Raw genomic sequence first — 17,350 nt, forward strand, 5'->3', positions numbered from 1 at the left:
TAAAATAACCTAATTTAAAAAAATAGCAGGAAAAATTGTAAATTAAATAGTACCCTGTAAAATAATAATAGAAAAAATTATAATAATAATAAAAGAAAATATTTGAAATTATTAAAAATTGTATTAAAAACCTTTTTTTTTTTTTTGTAAAAAAAATATTTATGACTGTTCAAAAATATGTATTGGTGAATTCATATAGGACATGGTTTAAAAAGTCACCAATGGTTTCATGTAGGTCAATCTTTGAAAACTCATTGATGAATGCACCAACGACATATTCATAAAGACATTGGTGATTTCACTAAGGGTATCCTCCCAGAAGCCATCGATGAAATTGTCTCCCCCACGTCACCAACGAAATCATCAATGGCTTATACGAATTTTCTCCATACGAAATTCGTATAAAATTTTCTCGAATTTTCTCCATACGAAATTCGTATAAGCCACCGATGATATCTTATCTTATATCTTATTGTATTACAGTCGAGTCCCGATAATTCGAAATGGTAAGGGGATCACTTTTTTTACGAATTAGACGGGAATTCGATTTATCGAGATTTTTTTCAAGGGATTTTTTTCAAGGAAACAGAATTTTTTACGAATTATCGCGATTTTCGATTTAGCGGGGTACGAATTATCGGGATTCGACTGTATATCTTATTGTCTTCCTCCTAATTTTTCTCGGCCTTTTTCTTATTTTTCTAAGTCGCGACACTCCTCTCGTGAATTTTATTATTTTAAATTTAAAATTAAAATAAAATTTAATTTAGCTTAACTTTTCTTTCGCGTCAAAATTATCGCGAATCGTGCCGTACGTTACACGGCGGTCGCCCCTCGGTCGGTTGGGCGGGAAAGTGGGCCGTGGGACTACGCGCGTAAACAAAAAAAAAAAAAAAAAAAAAATGACTCGTTCGATGAAACGGACAAAATTGTCATCCAGAGCGTCATGCATGACAAAACCGGCGATCCCATACAAATGACTATATGAATTGTCATTGTCATCGGATAGCCACCAGTGGCTGCTTCCCCTGTCATCGGTGGGTCGTCGTCCATTTCATCGACGAAAAACCACTTTTGGAACTGCAGGGTAACGACCGTATATGTGTACAACAATCGCTGTTAAGGCACCGGGATCGTTTCCATATATCAACTTACATAAACGCATAAAAATATAAAATAAATAATAAAAAATAATAAAAACAGCAATACTATAAAAAAAGGAATTACTAAATTAAACCTGCTGAAAAAAAAAAAATCAAGTAAACGTCTATGTGCTTATGTTACACCTGCTTGTGAAACTTTTCCTGAGGCGGCAGAGTGGCTGAACAACACGTGGTGCCACGTTGGCTTATACACTGTCGAAATCTTTTTTTTGCACACTACGAACAACAAAAATAAAACTACATCAACCAAAAAAGAAAAAATAATAAAATCAATAAAATGAAAAAAAAAATTTTAATTAGATATATATAAAAAAAAAAGAGAATAAGGAAAATTAAGAGAAAAGAAAGAAACGACAAAACAATTCACAAACAACTTAACGCATATTGTTGTCACTTGTTCACTAACCTCTAAAATACACTCTATATATATAATAATAATAAATGGCTTTAACAACCCTAACGGGTCACAGCCTGATGCATTAGTTCCCTCCACGCGTCCCTGTCCTGGGCGCGTCTACGCCAGTTGGCAATACCAAGTGATGCAATGGGTTGAATCACTTGGTCCTGCCATCGAATCCTTGGTCTTCCCCTCCTACGTTGTCCTATATATATTTTTATATATATTTATTATATATATATATTTATTAATATTTCATTAAATCGAAGACATTACAGTTGAACTCGACAACATCCATAAAAAACAAAAACCGGCAGAGGTGGAAGGCATCGCAACACTACTACACAAACAACTAACACTAACACAGGGATCCAAGGAAAAGAGGAAACTTCGTAGCGGATACACACACACAGGTTTTCTTTTATTTTAGGAAATAGCCATATGCAAATAAATATAAACATATATATACGTGGAAAGCCATACATACATACATTTACTAGCACCCAAACATGGATACATACATAGTATTAAATATTTGAACACACCATATAATATTCCTATAGTACAAAAATACACATACATCTTATTAATATAGACATATATATAATTACAACTAAATAAATTGTTGCTATATACATACATACCATTACCATACCCTTATACATATATAAGTTTTTGGCGATTATTTGCAAACATAAATATAGATTCCTTTTCAACACACGTAAATTTTAAAAAAAGAAGAAGCCACCACTAGTAACACAGTTAGGGACAGACTAAGGCTAAGGAGCGGGTCTAAACTGTCTGAGATAAGAGAAGCGGTAATAAGAAAAGAGAAAGACCAATTTGATCAATCCCAAAGTAGTAGCCCCTCTAACGCCATGGATTCCGGTAACGCATCAGGGCCACTAAATCCCACCGTTAACAATACTGGAACTTCTACAAACACAAGCCTGAATCTACAACAAATACTAGCCCTCGTACATCAGCTACCCACCTACGAAGGACCACCTGACAATCTTGATAGATTTATAAATAGAGTAGAGCAGCTACTTTCGATCAGTGGGCCAAGCAGCATGCGGACAGTACTTACTTGGAGCTATCCGCGACAAAATTAAAGGCAGGGCGGATGAAGCGCTGAGTGTTTGTGATGTACTCCTCAGTTGGGATGACATCAAAACAAATCTTAAGCGACTATACTCTAGCAAGAAAACTGAAGAAATGCTTGTTAGAGAGCTACACAATCTTCCGGACGGACTCTGTATGGGAAAACTATATTTTACAGCTACGAAAATAAGAAGCGAATTAATGTCACTGGCCAGAGAAGCAGACCCAAATGGACACTCCCTCACGGCCAAACATGACCAATATGACAGATTCTGCCTGACATTTTTTAGAATACTTTTTTAGTTGGATTAAAGGACCCACTTAGGTCAGCCATCAGGAACCAAAGGCCAGAGACAATCGAGAAAGCGTACGAGTACGGGCAGATTGAAATAAACTTATCTAAAAACTTGAATAAAAACCAAGAAAACCGACTTCGCAACAGCTGGACAATGAAGCAATGGTGACTACAATAGCCGCTACATACCACGACAAAAGAACTATAGTCATGTTCAACGATATGATAACAACAACAATTACAACAATAATCGCTTTACACAGCTACAAGAAAATTTCAACAAGGATAATAGTGGTAATTTTCCACTGCGCCAACAGAACTTTAACAACCATAATAATGAAAGTCGATTTACACCTCAACAGAATTTCAAAAATGATAGTAATGGTCGACACGATAGACAAACTTTGGGCAGGAACCCCTTCAACAACAACAACAAACCAGATCAGGCCCTAAACCACCAAGACAGGAACAACCATAAACCGAGTGCTCCCCTATGTAACATCAACGATGATGAAAATTTTTTACTAGAAGCCTCGGGAAGCCAGTCGGTTACATAAGCAAGAAGACACACGGATCTTCCTTGCCATTTGTTTACCTATCATCAAATTCCATTTTGTCAAACCCTCTCAAATTCCTAATAGACACTGGATCTACCTACTCATTCATAAGCCCAGAACTTATAAAGGGAGGCTACATTAAAAAACTAACCTCCGATATCAATATCCACACTGTTCTCAATACATTAAAAATTCAAGAATGTACAGATAGAATAAATTTTAAACAATTCGAAAAAATGTGCAATTTCAAATTCTTACTATTCAATTTCCACCCACACTTCAATGGCCTCCTAGGCATGGATATCCTATCCGGCCTAAATACAAAAATAAACTTTGCCGACTCAATACTAGAAACACCAGAAACCGCCATCCCAATTCTCACAAGAGCAAACCCTGTAGACACCCTACACACTCTACCACAAAATACTAAAATGCGATTACCGCTCCCAGTAAACTTCATGGAGGGAGACTTTATATACGAAACCACGATTTTGGATAATCAAATATCCATAACAGGTGACTTAAACACCGCAATCGCCGGATCCTTTTATTTTGAAGTTTGCAATAACTCAAATCAAACCCAAACACTTTACCTCGAAGAACCGTTACAAGCAGAAGAATTTTCCCCACGAACCCACCCATACTTAAACTGCATGTCCGCGGCAACAGAAACAGAATGCCAAAACGATCAGCAGTTCAACATTCAGACAGAACACCTCAACAATGAGGAAAACCAACAAATACTCAAACTATGCAGATCATTTAAAAAACTCTTCCATGACGAAAACAACCAACTAACGTTATCTAACTCCGTCAAACACTCTATACCAACAACAGATAACATACCGATTCACACGAAATCTTACCGTTACCCATTTGTGCATAAAGACGAAGTTCAAAAACAAATTTCAAAAATGCTCGAACAAAACATAATTAAAACAGCCATTCCCTTTGGAGTGCACCCGTCTGGGTCGTACCAAAGAAAAGTGATACCACAGGCGAAAAAAAGTGGCGCTTGGTAATCGATTTTTGGAAATTAAATAAGAAAACTGTCTCCGATAGATACCGATGCACTCAGCAGAATCGAGCCAAATTTAAACATAAACGAAGACCCACAAATTATACCGATCGTTTCACAACCAATAAATCATTTCAATAATCAAACAATATTCCGTACCGGTTCAACAACTTCAAGACACATAGAAACACTATTTGTACATAAAACAAGACACATAATCACAGAACCCGTGCATACTTTCGACTCCGTTACAAACACCCTTCAAAAAATCCTGAAGCCGACTAAAACATTTGCAATATTTGCACCAGACGATATTTTCAAAATAATAGAAGAGTCCTATAATAACTATTTTTTCGAAAATGACTTGTACAAAATTTCCCGCTGCAAAATATGGCTAACCGATATCACTAACCCCCACGACCAGGAAAGCAAAATTCGTGCATACCACTTTAATACCAATCATAGGGGGATAGATGAAACATATAACCTAAATGGAAAAGAGACATTTATTTTCCGCACTTAAAAGACATTATCACAAAAATTATAAAAAATTGCGATACCTGCTTAACCCTCAAGGTCGATAGACACCCCCATAGACCATTATTGCAAGCCCCAACCGCCCGTTGGCGTTAGCGGTCGTGCATATAGACATATATTTCATTAACAATACTTGTAACCTCACCATTATAGACAAATTCTCCAAGCTACTAGCGCAAGCCTACCCCCCTTAGCAATAGGAATTCAATAAAAATCGCCGATGCCCTGTTACAATTCATAAGTCATTACGGCACACCAAAGAAAATAATTTTCGACCAGGGAGCGGAATTTTTGGGGAGTCTGTTCAACGACCTCCTATCCCAATTTCAAATAACAGCTGTGGACAGAGTCCAAGTCGAACCTAATGATACGGTATTTAGAAAAGAAAACCGTAGAAACAAGTTGACACCTAGATTTTCACTACATAAAGTAGATAGAGACAAAAGTTACATAAACAAAAAATTAGAAAAACAATAAAAAAAAATTTACAAACACCCGATGACCAGCTTAAACAACAAATACTAACACCGACACATACTAAATGACCGCCCTACCAAACAATATCAAACAGGTAGAAGTAAAAGTTGCATACCCAAATCTACCTCGGGAAACCTAGATGACAACGACGGACAAAACTTATTAGAAGAAATGAAAAATATCCAATATACAAACACTATTCAACAAAGACATATTTATCAAGCTAAGTAACATAAAAACCCACATTAACAAGAAACATTTTACAAAATTTTTTTCTTTAAAAACGCGCAAAACTCGTTCATTAACGAACTCGATAGCTGACAGCCCCTTAGCCAGTGAACTATAAGTTAACTAAGTTAACCGGAGAATAAGTCCGCGACCATGCATCGGATTCTTTGCTGACCCAGCATTGGTCTGTTTGCATCCGCACAGACGGCCAACTCAGCATATTTGCGTAGCCGCTGTGAGAAAACCTTTTGTTAGCTTTAAGTTTATATTCCTGTATTCAGTTATGATTTGATGAAGCGAGCGAGCGGTTCCTCCTCGCAATAAATATAAATAAACTTAACTCAACTTTGTTTCTCTGTGGCAGCTCCGCTCCAGAGGAGGAGTTAACATACCCCTAGTTAACATACCCCTCTCACTGGCCACATGATAACAGCGGACCCGAAGTTAACATGCCCTAGTTAACATACCCCTCTCACTGGCCACAGGATAACAGCAGACCCGGCAACCCTAGTGCTGATGGACAACAACAAATCGCCAACATGCCAGAACTCTGACGAACACACACATTCTCGTGTACTTCTAATTACCTTGTAATAAAGAATCACTTTTATTTTGTACTCCGGACAACACGGTCGTTTTCTTTACAAGCTTCTTTTCCAGCGTTTTCCAGGGCGAAATTAGCTAATAGGAGACACCCTTCTACTCGGTCACAAGACTGTGACTGGGGCGCACTGTACGTGTGTTTCGCGAGATAGAGAGAGGACGATACGGAGTATCGAAATATTGCCACCCACACACACGTACATTGGAGCGCGAGCGCGAGAAGCGGGTCAGAGGAGGGTACTTTGGAGCGCGAAAGCGGGTTAGAGAAGGGTATATCCAAGAGCCGTGAAAAAAAAAAACGGCCAAAGTTCAGTAGCAGCAGCAGCAGCAGACGCAACAGCGGCATCAGCAGCAGCACAATTGCAGCAACGGCAACAATTTACGCCGAGGCAGAAGGCCGCGACCAGCGGAACAGCCGGGGGGCGAAGTTTGGGCTTCGGCGCTCGTCGTTGGTCCTCCAGCTACTGGCGTCCCCGCTGGTGTCGCGGTCCCCGCCGCCGGTCTGGCACGTGCTGGAAATGGAGAAGGGGAGGTCAGCTGCCCAAGAGAGACGCCTGCCGGGACGCGCTGGGCCAGGGTTGGCGCCCCGGCGCATGAACATCAGGAAGGCAACAACGGCTCGACCATGGTAGAATTATACAAGGTAGTCTCGTCTGCTGCAAAATCGTTCGGGTTTTTTCCCCTATCGACCCGAACCCATAGGAAAACACTCTTTCTCTCGCTCTAATTGTAGTGTCAATAGGGGGAAAAAAAGCCGACAGGACTACCTTGTACTTATTATACCATGGGCTCGACCATGCTGGAAGACGAAAACAAAAGGGGAATGTAGGAGTAATGTAAATTTATTTACTTACCAAACAAACAAACAAGGCCAGCGAAAATTGGGAATGGGGTCGCCTCGATAACGGCGGCCGATCGATAGTGCGATCGATGGGAACAAAAAAAATACTGCAAATATCGCTGGGCGGTCACACTGTTTATGACTGCATCCCTGAGGAGTGGTCGATAGAAAATATCGATTGTGCGCGGGGAAATATTACGCGGGAAACGTTTCGAATTAAAACGAGGATCGGAAGGAGTCGCGCGCTGGGAGTTTTCGACAGTCAAGATGTCCTAGTCAAGAAGTCCAACGACGGGAAGTCTACATAAGCTGAGACTTAGGTGCTGAGATTGGAGGAGCGCTCAGCCGTGGCAGGAGGAGGTCAACGGAGGAGTGGCGTGCGGTGTTGCAGCGGCCACAAGGATCGAGAAAGGATGTGCGCGTAAGGAGCCAGTCGGGTCAAGATGCCACAGTCGAGATGCCGAACGACCAGGTAGGGTCTAATAAGCTGAGACTGTGTGGCTGAGATCCAGGATGCCCTTGGCCGCACTCAGGAGGTGGAGGTCGATGCGGGAAGGAAGGAATTCGAAGACGTTTGCCCCAGGACATTCCAGAGCCCAGAACTTCTAAAAGTTTCCGAAGGAAGGGGAGATGTAAGGAGCTGTAAAACTCCTCACAATTTTGAGTGCAGGAGAGCTGCATAGCAACAGCGGGAGGCGCTGTATGCAGAGGAAGGAGGGAATTAACGGCTTTCAGGACTTTGGACCCAATGGAGCGTTGAGTCTGCAGACTTTGGGACGTAAAGAGGAGAGACCGTGAACTAACGGTACCGCGCCGGACTTTGTACCCGTTATAACGGTGAGGTTTCTGACTTTGGACCCGTTATAACGGTGAAGTCTCGGACTTTGGACCCGCACAAAAGGGAGAGACCGTGAATTAACGGGACTAGTTCTGCACTTTGGACTCGATCACGCCACTTGTCCTGCACTTTGGACCCGATCACGCCACCATCTGGAGGAATATTACTGGACCAGGACGGCGTATAAAAGGAGGTCGCGCGCACACTGACAGGACAGTCAAGTGAAAGTTGTGCAAGTCACCGTATCAATGCGAGTGAAGCCCAAGTAACACCGGAAAAAAAGCGCACCGCCAAGAAAAGGACTCACTTACATCAGACTGCAGGCTATCGCCGTAGGCAACTGGACGGGAGTTTAAGGCAAAGGTACCCAGTAGCAAGGAGCAAAAATGACAACTACCAACTGACCGGTTCAGGATGTATTTTATTTTACTGTAAGCTAACCTTTAATTACAAATAAGAAATCACAAAAGTGAAATACAATAGAATCCTGTTATAACGACTCTGCTTATAGTGTCCGTCCGGGTTGTGCGACGAAAACTCGATGGTTTGGTTGGTCCCCATACAAACTTATATGAAAGGGCCTCCGCTTTGAGCGTATCCGCTTTAAGCGACAAACCGCTTATACGAACGAAATTTTTCAGAAAATATAAAAATTTAACCGGATATTACGTCGTGCAGAAAAAAAATGCATTGCAATAGTGCCAAATTTAAGCATCAAAACTCGATGTGAAAAATGTATGTATTTATTAGGGATCAGCACCCTTGCTTGTGTGCGTAGCAACGACAACGCCTTAACAACGTTGCTGGGAAAGAGAGAGAGAGGGAGTCGAAGTGCAATGCCGACATCACACTGCGTGAGCAGACCTCATAGCCTATGTCCCGTTACTGTTCTAATTGTTTCTGCTTTTTTCTGAGTAAAACTGAATTCGTAAATTCGCCAAACGCAAAATGTGCAATAATAGTACGCTCATTCAGTTTTCTGTATTAAGAAAAATCTATGTTTTTGAATTTAATTAATTAAGTTTTTCGTTTTAATTAAAAAATTAATTTGATTTGTTTTAAAAACCTATTACAAACACAGCAACCATAAAATAATCAAAAAAAAAATTTTTTTTGATCCCTTTGCTTAGTGCGTCTTCCGGGTATGACGACGAAAAACCGCCGGTCTTTTGAAAGTCGCTATAACCGGATTCTACTGTAGTTTGTTTACATGAGCTTCCACGTTAAAAAATTACAATCGATTGAAATGGAGTTCACAAACGCAGAAATTCGGCCATTTTGAAATTTTATTTCGCACAGGGAAAAACTGCTGCGGAATCTCGCAGACAGATTATTGCTGTCTTAGGACATAACAATCTTTCGATTCAAACCGGCGAACAGTGGTTTAGGCGATTCCGAAGTGGCAATTTTGATACCGAAACACCCAAGCCTTCCGGACGACCAGTGACTGTTGATACGGATAAAATCATGGAAATAGTGGATTGAGATCGTCATGTGACTATTAGAACCATCGCGGAGGAGCTGCAACTACGCACGGAAACCGTCCATAGGCAATTGTTAATGCATCCACCTTATAGTCCGGACATTGCCCCAAGCGATTACCATCTGTTTTTGGCCATGCAAAATTTTTTCGATGGACAAAAATTGAGTTCAAGGGAGGATTGTGAAAATCGAATCGCCGAGTTTTTTGCCAGTAGGGACAAGGACTTCTTTAGGAGAGGCATATACAAGTTACCATCAAAATGGCAGAAAAAGACAACGGTACATATAGCACTTAAATCGGACAATGCTAACTATGTTAAAATCGTCGTCAAAAATCAATAAAGAAACCGGTATGTCATTACCAAGCAACCTAGTATTATCACCAGCAATTCTGAAAATCGCTCTGGCTTTGCACGAATATTAAATATATGTATAGCCTATGTCACTCCGTAAAAAAAAATGATTATAATCGATACACTCACGCGCTCTACGTGCTCTAAGTCGAGCCTCACGTTCTGTTGACGATTCTTCATCTCTTTGTGAACGTACTCTTCTAAAATTCACTATACTACGACGAATGCCGGCGTTAGCCAACGCGAGGGAGTAATGGTAATAATGTTTGTAGTAATACTGTCAATTCTTTGAATCTTAATTTAAAAGTGTTAGTATCGTATTTCTCAATTTATACTTTACTAAATGGATTTTTTAAATAATATTCAGAATAATATAGTGATTACTGCAGAGGCCTTTTTCAGCGCGAGACCCTAGGCGGTGGCCCAGGTTCGCTGCACCTAAAACCGCTACTCATGACAACCTACGTTCAACGTCCTCCAGACATGACCTTATAATTTCTGTACAAAATTTACTCAGTGCTAGAATTTTGCATGATTAGTTACAGCATTTTCAAAAAAATGAAGTAATGTACGAAAAAATGAAATTACAGTAGAATCCGGTTATAGCGACTTTCAAGGGACCAACGATTTTTCGTCGTTATACCCGGAAGACGCACTAAGCAAAAGGAACAAAAAACACTTTTTTTTTTTTGTTTATTTATGGTTGCCGTCTTCGTAATAGGTTCTTAAAATAAATCAAATTAGTTTTTTTAATTAAAACGAAAAATTTAATAAATTTAATTCAAAGGCATGGGTTTCTCACAATACTAAAAACTAAGTGAGCTTATTATTGCATATTTTGCATTTGCCGAATTTACGCTTTAAGTTTTACTCGGAAAAAAGCAGAAAAAACTAGAAATATAACGGGACATCTCATGGAATAGGATATAAGGTCTGCACACGCAGTGTGACGTCGGCATTGCACTTCGACTCTCTCTCTCTCTCTCTCTCTCTCGCAGCAACGTTCTTAAGGCGACAGCTAAAACTAACAAAGAGTAGTGACAGTGTAAGATCCTTCGTGTCGCTGCTACGCACACAAGCAAAGGTGCCGTTCACTAATAAATACATACATTTCAATCAGCGTGTTTTAATGCTTAAATTTGGCACTATTGCAATGTATTTTTTTTCTGCACGACGCAATATCCGGTTAAATTTTTCAATTTTCTTGAAAAATTTCGTTCATATAAGCGGTTTGTCGCTAAAAGCGGAAACGCTCTAAGCGGAGGCCCTTTCATATAAGTTTGTATGGGGACCAACCAAACCATCGAGTTTTCGTCCCACAACCCGGACGGACACTATAAGCGGAGTCGTTATAACAGGATTCCACTGTATTTACGAAATAGTTTTCGCAGCCTACGCGATTTAGGGAAGTTTATTGATAAGTGCAAAAACTCAAATAAAAAAAGTGGGGAAAGCAATAATGAAAAAATGTAACTGCATTTTAGAATCACAATAGAACAGAGATTATAACTCAAAAAAAATTTTAGCTTTTAACGATTTTTGTCATCGCTACGAGCGATTAACCATAAAAGTTGCTAGGTGTCCTATCCAAATGAAACGAACTGTAGTATACCTTATGCCACTCAAGAAAAATGTAGCTTTCCAACAGTGAAAGAAATATTCAAATCTGTTCAGTCAGTAGCTTCGGAGCCTATTCAATTAAAACAAACAAAAAATCCTCCAAACCTTCCATCTTTATATCTTTATATAACACTAGAGGTCCTGTGCCCGCTTCGCTGGTCAACACAATTTAACAACATAATAGTCTATGTTGCAAAATTTTTCAAATATATGGAAGTATAGAAAGATGGTGATTTAACACTTTTCCACTTGCGCAGCTCAATTCAGCCGTTTCTCTTTTAAACTTTTCAAATATATTAACGCACTGCAATATCGGTATATAGTCGCCATTGGTCCAATATCTAAATTTTCATTATCACTGTAGTTCGCAGTGGGTTATATTGGAATGCCAAGCGATTGAATGATGCCAATGATCTCCATTTTCACAGTTCAACTTAAATTGAATAAAAATTCTTTTTTTTCACAATTTCACAGTGAACACATTACCCGTTTGTCCATGAAATTAACTGAGCAGAGAACACTAAGGTTTGCATAATATGTGAAAAAACTTAATTCACTTGGAAATGATAAATGAAAACCATAAAAATTGAGTTAAAATGCAATGGTAGCTTGTTTTTCAGTGTGACGAGGTAGCAAATCACTTTATTTGCGACAATATTGCAATTTTCTTACGGATCCCTAATTTTTTTCAAAATAAGTTATAGCCTATTTTACTCCACGATAATGTATCTTTCTATCGTTGAAAGAATTTTTTAAGTCGGACCAGTAGTTCCGAAGCCTATTCGTTGCAAACAAACAAACAAATTTTACCTCTTTATAATATTAGTATATTTATCGGTTAGAACTTTATTATTGTTCATTGAAATAAACAATTTATTTTGGATTTTACTTTTAAAGGGTTACCTATATACCTTTTTCACCAGAGAAATACAGGGTTTTTATTTTTTTTTTTTAGCATGTTACCGTTGTTTTATTTAAATACAATAAAAATTTTATCAAAGTACATGTCCTTAAGTTAATTCGTATAAAGTTTCGAGTGAAAATTTTCATAACTGTGGAAGTTATAGTCCTTGCCGCAGAAGTCCTTTTTTCAAATGTGGCTAACGGTGAGCATGAAAACAAGAAAACGGCTCAACAGAAAAAAAAAAAAAACTACGTTAGTATATAGTGTTACCTAGTTCGTGAACGAAGGATTTTACGAAAAAAAATTTTTACAGTTACAGTGATTATTTTTTCAAAAAAACCGAATTTTCGAGGTCTAATAATTTAGTTTTTCGCCCCAAAAAAATAGAAAAATTTGTCGAAAATAAAATTCCTTCGTTCACGAACTAGCTATTGTATCTACAAACAATCCCCCAAAATTTCAAATCGAGGTTACCTAGATATCGTGCTCACCGCAATGACCTCTTCTCAAAAATGCGATTCCGAGATAAACGTGTTTAAAGTTTTAGGTGGACATTAGGTAGTCCGTACACCGTGCGCTATGAACGGCTGTATCTTAGGTTCTAGTGCCCCGATCTCTAAAAAATTTTGCAGACAAATTGTTGAAAGTATGTACATAAAAAAAAATCATAAAATTTTTTTCATTTTTGAGTCTGAAAAAGGTATATAACCCCTTAATATGTAGACATATATAGATTTTTCGATGCCAGCTATATGGTTTAAATGCGAGCTTATGAATTTTTTTATTTAATCATACTTAAAACAATAGAGGAAGCTTACTTCGCCCAGCCAAGGCTTATATACCACTGCATTCGTCAAATATGCCGAACAAAATACATAAAGGCTAAACAACATCGAGTCTATGATGATTTTTCTATTTACTTTCCATATTTTCGACGACTTTTATATGACATCTATATGAAATAGTCGTTCGATTTTTATGAGATTTGATTAAAAATTCAAGAGTCGTTAAAAAAGTATAAGTTCCAAGGTCTGATGAAAAAAAGTTGTTATCATTTCATTTCCGTTAAATCTATATAGTTTTTTCGATTTATCCTATGGTAGCTGTATGATATAGTTGTCATGCAATAAAAAGCAACGACGTTATAATTTTTTTGACATTATTTATATATATATTATTCGATCTTTCCTATGGCAGCTATATGATAGAGTTATCCGATATCCAAATTTAATCCGAAATTCGATAGTGGTTAAAAATCACCATCTGGAAGACATCAAGTCGATCTGATCAAAAACAACGGAATGAGAATTTTTTTTTAATCTCTCGTATTGGAGCTATCCTATATAGTCGCCCGATCCGACTTATATAATGCGTAATATAACGTTTTTCGATTCAGATCGTGATGCTGATCAAGAATATATATACTTTACGGGGTCTGAGGTGTCTCCTTTACTGCGTTGAAAACTATTATATCTCTTATCTCTATATATATAAAAGCAAGTTGTGTTAGTTCCACCACTTATAACTTAAGAACGGCTGAACAGATTTGGCTGAAAATTGGTAGGAAGGTAGCTTAGAGCCCGGAATAGGAGTTAGGGTACTTTTTATTCCGTTCGACATACCAAAAATCGCGTATAAACTGAGTTATTACCTCATCAAACTGACAAGCACACACTACCATAGCATTTTAACTCAATTTTTTTAAAGTGAGTAGAAATTATTTGTGATTTTGGTGAATTGAAGTGAAGTGAAGTTTTTCGTGCTTTTTGTGAATTGAAGTGAAGGGAAGTTTAATTAATAATGCCGCGACCAAGACGATCGAATCTTTCCCGACAAAGCCGTAATGCAAGAAGACTACAAAATACTGCAAATGGAAGGTCTGAAGAAGAACAAAACATTGAACGTGAACAGAACCGCGTTAGAATTGGTCGACTTCGTGCTTCTCAATCAGCAGAGCAAAGAGAGGCAATCCGTAATACGGCTCGGTTGACAATGCAGAATCGTCGAGCTTACAACAGAGGTCAAGAAATAGATCATTTGCGACGCAGAAGAAATTTATCAAGTGCTGATTTGAATCGAGCAGCGTTTCAATACGATTGCATCACTGATTACAGCTTGCATCCTAGCGTTTGCATTGGGCAAATGGACGTTGTTTGCGAGTATTGCGGTGCACTGAAGTTTTCCGGAGAAACGCCTGGATTATGCTGCTTTAATGGTAAAGTTAAATTGCCATTGTTGACTCCGCCACCTGAGCCATTGTATTCGTTGCTTTGTGGTGAAACACAAGAATCACGCCACTTTCTTGCAAATACCCGAAAATACAATGGTTGTTTCCAAATGACGTCATTTGGGGCAGATATTATCGAAGAACGAGGATTTAATCCGACATTTAAGGTTTTTTTTTTGTTTGTATTACATAGAATATAGTTAAAGAATAACTTACTTTATCTTAGATACAAGGGCAGATTCACCATCGAATTGGATCATTACTACCTTTCGAAGATACACAAAAAAAATTTTTACAAATATATTTCATGGGCAACATGGAAGAACAACTTGATCGACGTCTAGCGATCAATGAAGGGATGAAGCGAGCAATTCTTCAAGACATGCAGTGTCTGCTTCATGAACATCATGCGATGGTCAGGTTGTTTAAGAGTGCTTTAGAGCGCATGCCAAATGATGACTATAAAGTTGTCATAAAAGCAGATAAACGACCATCTGGAACACACGAAAGGACATTTAATGCTCCAACAATAGACGAAGTCGCCATCCTGATTGTTGGTGAACAATTTGGAAACCGCGATATTGTGCTTAAACGTCGCGATACTGGGCAACTGCAACAAATATCTGAAACTCATCGATCATATGACGCGTTGCAATACCCGCTAATGTTTTGGCAAGGAGAAGATGGATATTATTTTAATATTAAAATGATTAATCCATTGAATGGTGAGTATTAGTATCATAATTTATTTCATTTATTTTTAAAAGACACTGATTTAAAATAATGCTTATTAAAAAAAATGGCTAATGGTGTATTCTTTGCCTTTAAAATTTGCATTTGAAATGGTTAATTATAAAATTTTTAATTTCAGGTGAAGAAACTACAAAGAAAGTAAGCTCAATGAATTACTACGCATATCGTTTGATGATTCGTCAAAATACTGACAACTATTTGCTGCGGTTTCGTCGATTGTTTCAGCAGTACTGCGTTGACATGTATGTAAAAATAGAAACTGAACGTTTAACATTCATTAGGTTGAACCAATCCAAACTGCGTTCTGAGGAGTACATCCATTTACGTGATGCAGTTAGTACTGAAGAAAATGCAGCTAATATTGGGCGACTAACTATTCTGCCAGCGACGTACATTGGTAGTCCACGTCATATGCATGAATATGCACAAGATGCAATGACATATGTTCGTCATTACGGTCGGCCAGATCTTTTTATTACTTTTACCTGTAATCCAAAATGGATAGAAATTACTCAATTGCTGCTTCCTGGACAAACATCAAATGATAGACCCGACATCACAGCACGTATTTTCAGGCAAAAAATTCGGTCTCTGAAGAACTTTATTGTTAAACAACGCGTCTTTGGAGATACTCGATGCTGGATGTATTCAATCGAATGGCAAAAGCGAGGCCTGCCGCACGCACACATTCTTATTTGGTTAGTGGAAAGAATTCAACCTGACCAAATAGATGATATCATATGTGCCGAGATTCCTGATTATGAAGTCGATCCAGACCTACATGACGTTATTACTACAAATATGATTCATGGACCGTGTGGTGCCATCAATCCCCAATCGCCTTGCATGGTCAATGGTAAGTGCTCAAAACGATATCCACGGAAATTAACGGCGGAGACTGTCACTGGCAATGATGGTTATCCGCTGTATCGGCGTCGATCACCAGATGACAACGGTCGAACTGTCAAAACAAAAAATGTCGTGTATTACAAGGCACTTAAGTGAAGAGCAACCTATTTAGTAGGTTTTTAATTTTTTTTGTAATTTTTTTCCTATAAAAAAAAAAATCTGCTTATTTATTGCCATTAACGCATACCGTTGCACAATTTTGGTTGGTTTATGTTTCGAAGTATGTTTACTACGGATCCAACCTTTAGATGTAAATTATGCAGTGGTAAGCCAGGCACGTCCAAAGAGTTAAAAAATTTAATTGGATAGTTGGTGGCTTCATCTTCATTTGTGACTCAGTCAATAGATTTGAATGAATGCATTGTTCCAATGATCTTATTTTGAATTATGTAGTTCAGGTCATCAACATCTTTATTCTTAGCCGCTAAAATGGCTCTCTCACTCAACCATTCCTTATTTTTGTAGTTAGAAATAATGTTTGCAAATACATTGTTGATAAGTTCCTTTTTTGATGAGACAAAATTACAAAAATTATTTCGAAATGATATTAATCCGCTCGATTCATCGACAGGTACTTGACCATTGCCGATAGTCAGCAATTGCTTCGAGAAATCTTCAGCAGATGTATCATTAAGCAATGAAACATGGAAGAACAACTTGATCGACGCCTATGTACCAAAATACAGAAATAAAAATTAAATATTAATGTAGGTTTTTGATTATTTTTGTAATTTTTTCCAAAAAAAGGCAGAACAAAGTTCGCCGGGTTTGCTAGTATATTATATACCTAACTATATATTACATATTATATAATATTTATATTACTTTTTGAATTTATTTATTAGGTATACCTTTTTAGCCATGATGTGTACTGTGAAGATCCGTTAAACAAAAATATTTCATCTGATTCATTTGGCCAATTTGGTATCCTATTAAAGGAATTTTTTTCGATATGTGTACTTCGCCGCGACTTGCTCTGTTTTTTATTTAAAGATTTCATTTTAATAACGCTGTTTAAGCTTAAAATTTCTTTCGAAATATAAT

The 17,350-nt window shown here is 38.0% G+C and overlaps 1 protein-coding gene across 1 annotated transcript; it reads left to right on the forward strand.

Annotated features, from left to right (window-relative positions):
• The first annotated feature begins 15,530 nt into the window (after positions 1 to 15,530).
• LOC122320306 lies at positions 15,531 to 17,006 on the forward strand. The gene is made up of 2 exons (XM_043208481.1): positions 15,531 to 16,253; positions 16,878 to 17,006. The coding sequence occupies exons 1-2, from the start codon at positions 15,545 to 15,547 to the stop codon at positions 16,883 to 16,885; spliced, it is 717 nt and encodes a 238-aa protein (XP_043064416.1). The 5' UTR covers positions 15,531 to 15,544; the 3' UTR covers positions 16,886 to 17,006.
• Positions 17,007 to 17,350: the final 344 nt, after the last annotated feature.

The sequence above is a fragment of the Drosophila ficusphila genome, unplaced genomic scaffold (genome assembly GCF_018152265.1).
Source record: "Drosophila ficusphila isolate 14025-0441.05 unplaced genomic scaffold, ASM1815226v1 contig_470, whole genome shotgun sequence".
NCBI classification, from domain to species: Eukaryota; Metazoa; Arthropoda; class Insecta; order Diptera; family Drosophilidae; genus Drosophila; species Drosophila ficusphila.